Source organism: Tursiops truncatus, chromosome 6 (assembly GCF_011762595.2).
Source record: "Tursiops truncatus isolate mTurTru1 chromosome 6, mTurTru1.mat.Y, whole genome shotgun sequence".
NCBI lineage: Eukaryota > Metazoa > Chordata > Mammalia > Artiodactyla > Delphinidae > Tursiops > Tursiops truncatus.
The window spans coordinates 7,599,632-7,611,548 of record NC_047039.1 but is presented as its reverse complement, the minus strand read 5'-3'; the positions used below and the strand labels follow the sequence as shown (position 1 = coordinate 7,611,548).

Below are 11,917 nucleotides of genomic sequence, written 5' to 3'. Positions count from 1 at the left end.
CCGCTGTCACTGTATAAATCACCTGCACATGTGTAATCCTGTGAATCTCCCTTCAGCTCCTGCTCAGAGAAGGGGTCGAAAGGGAATTTCAAGTGTTTGAAAGAGAGGGTCTCCGCGGATCGCGGGGAGCTGTCTCAGGTGCTGAAGCTTTCCAGGCGTTGCTCTCCACCAACACCACACGCAGTTAGACTGCACACTCTCATTCCCGGCTTTCTCCTTCCCCATGCCTTGGCTAAGACTCATTTCAGAGTCGTGAATCTTTCCCTCCGTATCATGGCCTACGTGAGACACTTTCGGACATTAGTTTCGGGATTTTACTTCTGGGAAGCAGCACTGCTACTCAGGTGAGTCCACTTGTATTTAACAGTTGGAGAACTCATTCAAGCCTTGCAACTACTTGTCATGGATGAAACCAAGAATGCAACTCGAAGTTGACTTGTTGAAAGTGTCCCTTAAATCGTATTGTTTTCTATCTAAAGGTATCTAGCAGTCTATCTCTTGAGACCTCTACAACATATAACTTTGCTCTGTTTTCACTAATTAATGTATTTTAGTAACTGGCATCTTATATTATTTGCAGCTGAGGTTACCCTAGCAAAAAAATATTTCCAAAGCCTAGGTCTTCCTTCTCAAATTGCTTTAAGTGTTTCTTTTTTCTAAGTGAATTATAAATTCTGGGTGTTACTCTCTTTTGTGAAAGTTACAAAACATTTAGTAATTAGAAATGGAACATTACTTACTTTTTAAAAGACAAAAAAAAATCTAGAGCATAAACATTTAGTTATCAGAGATATTCTGAACATTGTTGATATATCTAGAGGTTAAGTTCAAATGAATAGAATAATAAAGGCCTTGCAAGTACTATTTTCTAAAGAGCCTGGTTCATGGAGGCAAAATAATAAATAAATCACCAGATATGTTCTATGCCAAGAATAATTATTTTGGAGAAAGTAATAAGAAACCTATTGAATGGTAAAATTGTTCTATGATGTGTCATTTTCTTATCATATCCAGTCATATTTGGTAGGCTTTCTTTTTTTTTCTTTTTAATTAAAAGAGAAGAGAGACTAAACACAGATCAAGTAATTTAACCCCCATTCTTCATCAAACAATGTATAAGCAAGATACTGCTCATGGATTTTTGAACCAACAATATAAATTTTACTTTACTATTATAATTACCTTAAAATTTCCATTTTTTGGCTCACAAGACTTTCAAGAAGATTGAAATCAAATAATGAGAGTAACTAAGTTATTTGTATAATGGTTTCCATTTGAAGTATGTAAATATTCTTTTCTGGGTTGCTATGTCAAGTTTTTATCGTTAGGCACATTAGAAAAACATAGCATATCCCATAATAACTACCTTTAGTAACAGGAACTAGTTGTGAAGGTTATTATATTTCTGAAATTATCCATTTTTTCTGAAGTGAGGTGTTGAAACCATTGTAAATCAGAATATTTTCAGTGAAAAATATTTTAATGACAGTAAATTTTTGTAACTTTACAATTGTTACAAGTTTCATACGTAGTGACCAAAGCAAAGAATGTAGAGCTTTTACATTTATGTAAATTGTATGGAAAGGAGTACAAAATTCATGTCATAAGATAAATTATTTTACCATAATTATTTCTTAATATCTTAGATAATACACATATTTATTTTTTTCAAAGAAATCAGAAGAGCTTAGTTGATAGATACTTAGGTTTAGAAAGTTTAATGTTAATAACTAAAATATTTTGATCGATGAGGTCAAATTTGTATAATGGTAAATCACCATGATATTTGTTATGATATATTCTTAGAATTTATCTTCATTAATATTAAATAATTTAGTTTAAAATGCTTTTTATGAATAGTCTAAAAATGTAATCACTTGAAAAAGACATACCCAATATAGAAGTTTTGGTGATACATATATTCTTCATCAAGTTTTTCTGTTTTCGTTCACAAATCGAAAAAAAGTTTTCTCTATCTTAGACTGGTCTTAGTAGCCATCACTCTATGAAGAACTTTAATCATACATAAAAAAATTAAGTATTTTTATTTTTTAGTGATGGTCCTTGAAGGAAAATTTTCTATAGAAATTTCCTTTAGAAAGTGAAGCTCCCTCTACTGGAAATATCTTGCAAAATACAGTTTCTTTATGGAGACCATTTTTTGTTCGCTAAGCCTATTCGTGAGGTATTGAGCAAAAAAGGAAACATGTAAAGGAAAAACTAAAGTCAAAAAAGTATTTTGTTTAAATTCATAAATATATCTTTTTAATTGAAAAATATTATTTCCAGGGAAATTTGGAAGTAAGAACAACAACCAGAAACCATATATGAAGTTTTAATTAAATAACATACTAGTAGAAGCGTTTTTTTCCCATAGGTTTAAGGTTTTAAAAATTTTTATTGAGATATAAATGCACAAAGAAAAATGTGCAAACAACAGAGTTCCAAATAAAGTGGCACAAAGGTAACACCATGTCAAGAGACCACGGATCAAGAAGTAGAATTGTCAGCATCACACGAGCATTCACCATGCCCCCTCTTACCACCATATCTTTTCCCAAGCACTACTTTGCTGCAAAATCATCTCTATCCTGACTTATGGGACAATAAAACTTTTTCCTGCTTTTGAACTTTATATACTTATTTGAGTCTGCTTTATTTTTATGAAACATATGTGATTTATCTGTGTTATAGCATGTAGCAGTAGCTTGTTTATTCTCATTTCTGTATGGTATTCCATTATATGAAGACATCACAATCTACCCATTGTCCTACTGAGGAATATTTGGGTATTTTTTTGGGTTTTGGCTAGTGCTGCTATGAACCTCCTTGATCATGCCTTTTTTTGGTGAATACATGTGAATACGTGCATTTTGGGGACTATATGAGTTGGGTCCAAGAGTTTCACTAGGCAGAGGAATTGCTAGAATATAGGGTGGATATGAGTATGGTTAGCTTTAGTAGATACTGCAAGTTTTCTAAGGTAGTTTTACCTAGTTAAACTCCTATCAGTAATATATGAGAGTTCCTGTTGCTATTACTAGTACAAAATTTGATCAGTGCAACATTACTATAAAAATTTATAGTGCTTTCGTAGACTATTATTGCAAGTCCACAGATAATATTTTAGTTTCTATCTTGGCATAATTTCTACATTTTAGTAAATGAGTTTTTTTTTTTTTTAATTAGAAAGCTTCTCTCCCCACAGAGATTCTACAAGTCAGTACCACTTTATTTTTTTTAATTAATTAATTTATTTATTTTTGGCTGCATTGGGTCTTCATTGCTGCGCGTGGGCTTTCTCTAGTTGAGGCGAGCAGGGGCTACCCTTCATTGTAGTATGCAAGCTTCTCATTGCGGTGGCCTCTCTTGTTGCAGAGCTCGGGCTCTAGGCGCGTGGGCTTCAGTAGTTGTGGCACACAGGCTCAGTACTTGTGGCGCATGGGCTTAGTTGCACCGCGGCATGTGGGATCTTCCTGGACCAGGGCTCGAACCTGTGTCCCCTACATTGGCAGGCAGATTCTTAACCACTGCGCCACAAGGGAAACCCCAGTAAATGAGTTTTATTAAGGCAAAAACAGCAAAACAAAAACATTTACTGCTATACTATAATTAGGAGTATTCATTATCAGAATACATCAGGTATTAGAAATGTAATATTTAAAGGGAACTTATTAAAGAGGTGAATTCTTTTAATAAATACAAGTCAGACACAGACATAAAAAATCTACCTTTCCTAGTAGTGAAGTTTTTAAAATTTTCACATTTTGCTCAGATATTGCTGTTTTTTGAAAAAATTTTCCTATGGCTTTTGGATTCTACTTCTCATACTAATAAAATAAAGAACAAAACACCAGTGTTCAGCTTTCTTTGAAATGTAAATAAGTGATGATTATGAAGAGCTTACAGAACAAATTCCAAAAGCAGGAGAACTGCCAAAAATATTTCATCTAAATTAATTATTTTCACAACATACAATTTTGTTTTTCATCTTTATAGTTTGATACCAACACAGACTTGCTATTTGAATAAATTATGGTATATTGTGTCAAAACACTGAATGTATGAATTTCATACTTTATGATAATCACAAACAAAATGTTTTCTTGATTTACTTCAAAGCCTAAGAAAAACATTTTGGCATAGAATTTCTTATTTTTTGCTTTTGGTACGTTTTGGAGGATGGGGAAAATTCTTTTTAATGTTGGGTCTATTTTCTTATGTAAGATTTTGAAGAAAATGTACTTCAGGGGATAAAGTCATTATTATGATGATTTCTTGTATGTAGGTACTGTAGCAGGATTCTACATAGTGTTTTTAAATTATGCTACACATAATATATGCTTCTTCCCTTTGTATCTATAAATAATCATATGCTTTCCTAAGTGTAGAAGGATCGTGGCCCAGTTCTCTAGTCAATGCCTCAAGCAGTTTGCTCTGCAGATTCAGGAAACAGCTTTTAAATATTTCCTCTTGTATGTAATTTTTCTCTCCCTTGATCACACAACTATGTACTGAGGCAAGTCAATCACCAAATATGTGTTTAACGTGTAATGTTAAGCAATTCAACAAGATTTCCTCATCACATTCTGTGCACACATGTTTGTGCTAGGTACAGTTTGGCTAGGGATGATTGGGAAATTATCCCCTTTCCCATCATGGAACTTAGAGTCTAGCAGGAAAGAAAATACAAAGGTCCAGTGACAAAAGACAAACAGAAACAGCAATGTTTTAGGCAATGTGAAATAGGGAAGTTCCCCAGAGGGTTGGTACTTGTGCTGGATCTTATAAGATGCTTGTTCAATGGGCAGAAATGAGATATAAAGAAAATATTCTATGCAATAGGAATGATACAAGCCTATCATGTACTAAGGGAATGGTGATGGTCAAATTCAGTTGAAAGATTTCCAATTTATGGTTTAAAATCATATTCTGCTAGCAACAACTATTGAGCTGACTACAATAATAAACCAGCCAAAATGTGGAGTTGCAGCTTCCTTTCATAATGGAATATGGATGAAATTTAGAAGCAAATCATTTAATTATAACTGGATAGTTATCATTATAGGAATGGTCTGGTAACTGGGCTCAAAATATCTCTATAAATCCCTTTCTTTCAGAGGTGAGTTTACCTCAAAATTACAATTAATCATAAGATTGCTAATAATCATCAGTAATAGTAAAAAACTATGTAAACAGACAACAATGACAAGACTACTAGAAGAAAAGGACAACCTGCTTGTTTTAGAGTTTGGAGATCATGTTTGAATTTTTCATCAAAATATGATCTCTTTAAAGAAAGAAAATCAGGTAGAGGATTTGGATTGTTGGAAGAAAAGGGGACAGTGAACTTGGTTTTGAGTTTGAGATGGTAGCAGTAGATCTGGGTATCCTGCTGTCAGCTGAGAAGACAGAGACAATGCTTGAACTGTAGACTGAACAGTTAAACTGTTACAAAGGTGATCACACTGTGTGCAAAGAACAAGAAACAGAAAAAATATTTATATGAGATGAAGGTAGAATATTTAGAGCAGGGCACAGAGACGTACTCAGAGAGAGTCCTGAGCTAAACTATGGAGGTGCGACTGGTCATAAATAAGTGACAAAGTCATAGATTTATCATAATTTTATACTGTCGATCCCAAGGACTTGCTCTTATCAATAGCATATGTCTATCCCTTTTCTATAGAGCCTTTGAATGCTCTAATTTCAACTAATCTCATAAACTAGTCCACAGTCACAGATGATTAAAAACTTAAGTTTTCTCAGGAGACTTTTAGGGAATTATTTTGGAGAAGATGCATCTTTAACTTTTACTTACTACATGAAGCATATTGGATGAATCCTCCTTGATTTTCCCACCAAACCTGTCTCTTAAACTCTTCGCCAAATGATTAGCATTATACTTGGATTAACTGTATTTATTGAAAATGAACTCCTGTGTATGCAGATGTCCATTTTGAAACATGGGTGGTTTGTCTTTCTCCACTAGAAGAAAGCTGTAGCTTTGTCTTGTTGGAAAAATGCATCAAGAAGAGAGATAAGCAAGTTAGCTTCGAGAACTGGTTCTGGAGTGAAGGCAGGCATTCTAAGACAGGACCAACTGTTTAGTAACAAACAGAGTGTGTGAATAGAATGAGCTCTTTCATCCCAGAAAATGAAGCTATTCAAACAACTGCATGGCAACCACACACATTTTAAGAACAGAGTTTGAAATCCTCAGATATTGTCAGAAGAGGAAGCAATAGCAAAAAATAAAATAAAATAAAAAAAGCAGCTCCGTTACAGTGTATTTCTGAAATTCTTTCAGAATCTCCATACTAGAGATATTTTTAGGAGGAAGTATTGCCAGTACCTCTCAGACAATTTGATGCACAGAAGCAGTAACCTCAGTGGTACAATTAAGAATAGCATAAAGTGGAAAGGTTATTAACATCCTCTGAGATAGTTTATTGCATGGAATAACTTCCAATGCAAACGATGAAGCATTCTCTAGGAGTGCATGCAAAATTTACACACTGACAAAAATAACCAATTAGGATTTATAGACCCTGAGATATTTCTGATACTACTTTACAAACATTGCCAATATAGGTTGGTTGGGCTTACATTGGAGGTAACTAGTCCATCCAATATTGTACCTAAATTTGAAAATCTCTCAAAAATATCTATAACAGGGACTTGCCTCGTGGTCCAGTGGGTAAGACTCTGCGCTCCCAATGCACGGGGCCTGGGTTCGATCCCTGGTCTGGGAGCTAGATCCCACATGCCGCAACTAAGAAGCCCGCGTGCCGCAACTAAGACCCGTTGCAGCCTAAATATTAAAAAAAAAATCTATAACAGGTAGTCATCCTGTAAACGTTAAAATTTCCAGCAATAAGGACCTTTTTACCTGAAAAGGAAAATGTTTATCAAATAATTTTAATGAATAAAAAACAAAATGTCATTCTGTTTTCTCCTGGACATAGGAAACTTCCTTTGGGCACATGTGCTCCCTCTCCCCAAATATTTGTTTCTGTATTTTTTCCCTTTTTTTTCATGCTTGCTTCTTCACTTAAAATGACCATCCTGCTTGTGGAGAGTGTGTTTTTTATTTGAGACACAGTTTGAATTGATAATATTTTCCATGTGGTTGCTCCATGCATGAAGCTTGTATACTCCAGTTGCAGGGTGCCTGTAGCAGTCTACCTGAATCTCTTTGTAACTTTATAAAAGTCTATGGAGCAATGACTGCATTTCCAGGCAGTGTGCAATGTGCTAGAGATGCAGAATCTCAACTTTCTATAATATGCCACCGTAGAGGGGGGGACGTGACATCACCTTCAAATGTGTGTTTTAGATTTTCATGCAAGTCTTGTCTCTCCTTCTTGATTGTAACTCCCATGAGGATAGGATTGTTTCTGATCTTGTTTTACTGCCATAATATTTAATTCAATGTCATGCGTGGAGTAGATGCTTGATAAAACAACAGATCCGCACTGAGATGACACCTACCTACCTGTCATCTCTGTTTATCTGTCTATAACTCTAGATTTGAATTTTATTTCAACCTGTGTTATTATTTGGAGTGGAAAGAGAATCTTGTGTTCAAGATACCATAAAGGCTATAAGATCAAATAAATTGCCTCAGAAGATGTTACCAGCTCTGAGAAGTTGTAAAACAGACATAAATTGGCAGCTCCCAGTGGAAAAGTGATAGATTTGCTTCTCCTTATCACCATGAGAAATTGAGATTTCTATTGTATAATGCATTATTTCTCAACTTATTTTCCCCATCATTGCCTCCTAAGGAGCCCTTTAAAGATATTTTTAGACTTTTTTTTCTAATTGCCTGCATGAAATTGTAATATCACAGTACATTGTATATTTGCTCATGTGTAGTATATAGCCATAGATACATAGAGATAGAGATAGATTTGTGCTTTATATGTAAGAAGAATAAGATTTTTCACCCCCAAGATAAAACTCACCCACCCTCCTTGGGTTGATAACACCCCTCTTGAGAATGCATGGTGTAAAGGTTGCTACTTTTTATGATACTTAGACTATGGTTGTATAGTTTCATTGTTTGGAGTCATGACCTAGAAGTAAAGCAATCATTTATCTGTTGACACCGTTTAAGATAATTTAATCCTAAAAGCATTAGGAAACTTTAGTGACATCTTTTTCTGTAAGTACATAAAGTTCCCAGAAGCCACTAGGCTTCCATCAATAAATTTCAAATCACAGTTGCCTCTACCAACATCACTGTTCAATGACTTTCATAATTTCATGAAACTATTTTTTAAAAAACAAAATCTTGGAGATAATATCATTTACAGTTTATTTTTCTATGATTTAGACTCTGTTGACTTTCTTTTGTTTTCAAAGTAAGATAAATGAAAAAGTTCAAATTCCTTTTTAAAGTTAAATTTATAGTTGTTATAGAAAGGATCTCAACAGTTAGTACTGACATAAGGTCTGGATATTCTTCAATTCAGGAGTTCAGGGATATGTACAAAAAGCTGAGAGTAATGTTACCATTAAAATAAAAACTGATTGGGACTTCCCTGGCGGTCCAGTGGTTGAGACTTCACCTTCCAATGCAGGGAGTGCAGGTTCGATCCTTGGTCGGAGAGTTAAGATCCCACATGCCTCACGACCAGAAAACCCAAACATAAAACAGAAGCAATATTGTAACAAATTCAATAAAGACTTTAAAAAAATGGTCCACATAAAACAAAAAAACTGATTGAAAGAAAATAGAGTAACAAGTAAAATGCTACTAATAGAAAAGAAAGTAGGAATGATTATTAATTGGCAGTAAGGTGTCAGCAAATCATCAGAAAACGATGTTTATTTTGCTGTTTGGTTTTGTTTTGCTTTGGTTTGTTTTGCTTTGGTTTGGTTCATACTGGCCATACAATACTTAAGGTGGGGAATTGGGGGAAGATAAATGATGTGAACGTTGATGAAACAACCACTCAAATACCATCCATCAAATGCCTGGGAGGACCATATGCATTCTATCTGTCTGGCTAATTTCTACTCAACTCACTTTACCTTCTTGAAGAATCCTTCTCTGAGCTCCCCCAAGTCTAGGTGAGGATACCTCCTCTGTGCTTCCAGGAATACAGTACCTTTATTATTGCATATGTCCCAGGGCTGTGGTAATGGCCTGAATACTGCCTCTAGTTCAAACTGTGAAGCCCTGGACGGCAGCGACAGTAACATATTTCTAGTTCTATCACCAGGGCTTAAAAGAGTGTCTTGCACACTGACAGGGCTCACTCATTTCTGAAATGAAACACTTCTCCCCACCCCCCCCAAAGCAGATTTACAATTTCAAATAAATAATTCTAGGCATAAATAAAAATACTATGCTGTCTTTCTTTCCTTCTAGCATTTAGGAGGAAAATTAGTGAGAGATTTGGTGCTTTGTTTTTTCTCTTTATTCCCAATTTTATTTGTCTGTGGTAATATATTTACCCACTTGCCTCTTATCTCTCTTTTCTTTCACAGAAAATATTCTACGTTTTTCCATTTCCTCACTACTTACTTATGTCTCACTTGTTCCTATCTGGGATCTATCCCCACCTCTACAAAATGAAGCAGTACTGAGCTTCCATGTCATGATAGCTTCTTCTTTTAAACATTGGAAAAAGGGAATAGCACTTAATATAAAAATGGTTGTAGCAAATAACTATTTCATGTATATATAAAATACATATATACGTATATAAAATATATTTTAAAGCAACATATAATTTTTAATTATCTACTTTTTGTAAGATCTCTGCAGTGAAAAAAGAAGACATAATTAAACGACCATTCTAAATAATAATCAAATAAATAATGCATATTCTCAATGCATAATGTTTGAATTTCTATTATGGCACCTCTCACAGTTCTGGGATCAGAATCACTGACACGTTTCCAATTCCCTAGATAAACTGAGAACCATTGATATCACAGAATATTTATTTTTGCCTTTAATCTGTTTACTCACATACATTTAATGTTTTAAGCCCAAGAGACTCTATAAAGGGTGGTTGATTGACAATTTCTTTTTTGCTGGCAATTGTTGAAAATGTAATCATGAACAACTACCCAAAATAGTAACAATTATAAATACTGGGAAAAGAAAATATCTTTTTTGGAATGCAGAGGAGTATAAAATTTTTATAAAGAGGCAGAGAATTTAAATGGACCGTGAACAGTTGATGGAATGTGAGTGGGCAAGAAAGAGGGAAGAGTGTTTCAGACAGAAAAAGCATCCTTAGAAAAGACAACGGGCCAGTCTCCATGTGAAATGGAGGATACGGCAAACTTGATAGTAACATCTCAACCATGGGCCCCCCAAGTTTTCCTGTCTAATAAATTCATGCTTTATGTTGTTTTAGAACTAACTTCCTGGGGAAAATCTATATGACTATTGTAGCGTGTTAGAAAACATCCACAAATATTTATTCCAATAATAGTTTTCTCTAAACAAAATATTTCATTGTTATCACTTGCTTATGAGGGAAGAGAATATTCACATAAGCTACTTTGTATTCACTAGTTCTGTTGATATCACTATACATATATTTTTTTAATTTGTATCATTTAAATGTGTATCCGAAGTCTGAGTACTGAAACTTAATTATTAGTAGATCAAATAAAACAAAAATCCAAGAAAAGGAGAGAGTTATGACTTTTCATAGTTTTATAAACAATTACATTCCTGACAAGGGAAAGAAGAATGACACATGATAAAATCGTAATGAAAAACTTAAAAGCAATCTATCTCTATAAATTCCTTTCTTATTATAATAAAACACTAATATACATTAAATGATATTTTCCACCAGTTCTTAAATTGCTCCTATTTAAGAAGAGAATTACCTTTAGTCTATTAAAACACTAAGGGACCCAACTTTGTATAGTACTGCCTAGTAAGAAGAAATGCACCTTCCGTGTTTTTCTCTTGCCTCTTGTTTTATTTATTGGGAAGAATAGAGGTAGCAGAGGATTATATGGATAAAACCATTAGAAATCTCCCTTCTGCCTCATGTTGCTTCTTTCTAAAAACTTTAAAACCCTTTAAAAGATTATGAAATCTTTTTTTCCCCTCTTAAATTCCTGAAATTGGGCTTATCTCTTTCTTCCTACAAATCTTAAATACGGTACGTATCATCAAAGACACAGAATCTACTGCAGACCTCAGTTGGTGCCTACTGAGATTATATAGAGAATTAGGTTTTATGTGTAGCCTAACTATCTCCCCCTAAATAATAATATGTAAACTTAAAATTTTGCTCTACTTCAAAAGGCCAAAGTGTATGACATTCTTTGTGTGCTTTTGTACGGTTATATACGTCAACTTACAGCAAAAATTACATCGGAAAATCTTAATCAGTATGAAAAAAATTCAAATTCCTGGAACATATGAAAATTCAAGCTCAAAAATACAGTAGTAAAAGAAGATGAGATTTATACCTCTACAGGAAAGAGCTAGTTTATTTTAGATGGTTTCTAAACTAACTTTTCTTGCCTCAGTCTTCTCTGTGCATGCACTTGTGTGCACATGTGAAAACAAGAAGGAATTTAGAGAAAGACGACTCAGGGTCAGATCTCAGCTCTGTCTTTGAAGGACTGGGTGGCTTTTCTATACACTGAGTGATTGTACTTAACATGCTACTTTAAAAATGTAATGGGTAAAGCTGTATCCATCTATGGAATACATTTTTTTTTTTAAACGAACACAGTCAGAAACGCACTAATCACTCCTTAAGAGAAAATATGTACTTAGGATTACAGCTCTAATTTCTCACTTCACCTAATATCAGTAGCCTTTATTCAAAGAAGCTATTTTTTTTCCTAAAATCCATTGTAGTGGTAGATGTGAAAGATGTTGAGTGGCAGGAAAATAAACAAGGGATAAACAGACTAGCCC

The 11,917-nt window shown here is 34.2% G+C and overlaps 1 protein-coding gene across 2 annotated transcripts in view; it reads left to right on the top strand.

The window, feature by feature from the left end:
* The first annotated feature begins 258 nt into the window (after window positions 1-258).
* GLRA3 (glycine receptor alpha 3) overlaps window positions 259-11,917 on the top strand; it is a 156,704-nt gene continuing 145,045 nt past the window's right edge. The window contains exon 1 of one of the 2 annotated variants that reach the window (XM_019932312.2): window positions 259-344. In XM_019932312.2, coding sequence (XP_019787871.1) covers window positions 274-344 — 71 coding nt within the window. In that variant the 5' untranslated portion in view covers window positions 259-273. The remainder of the gene's footprint in view (window positions 345-11,917) is intronic. The other variant, XM_019932313.1, reaches the window with a different exon arrangement.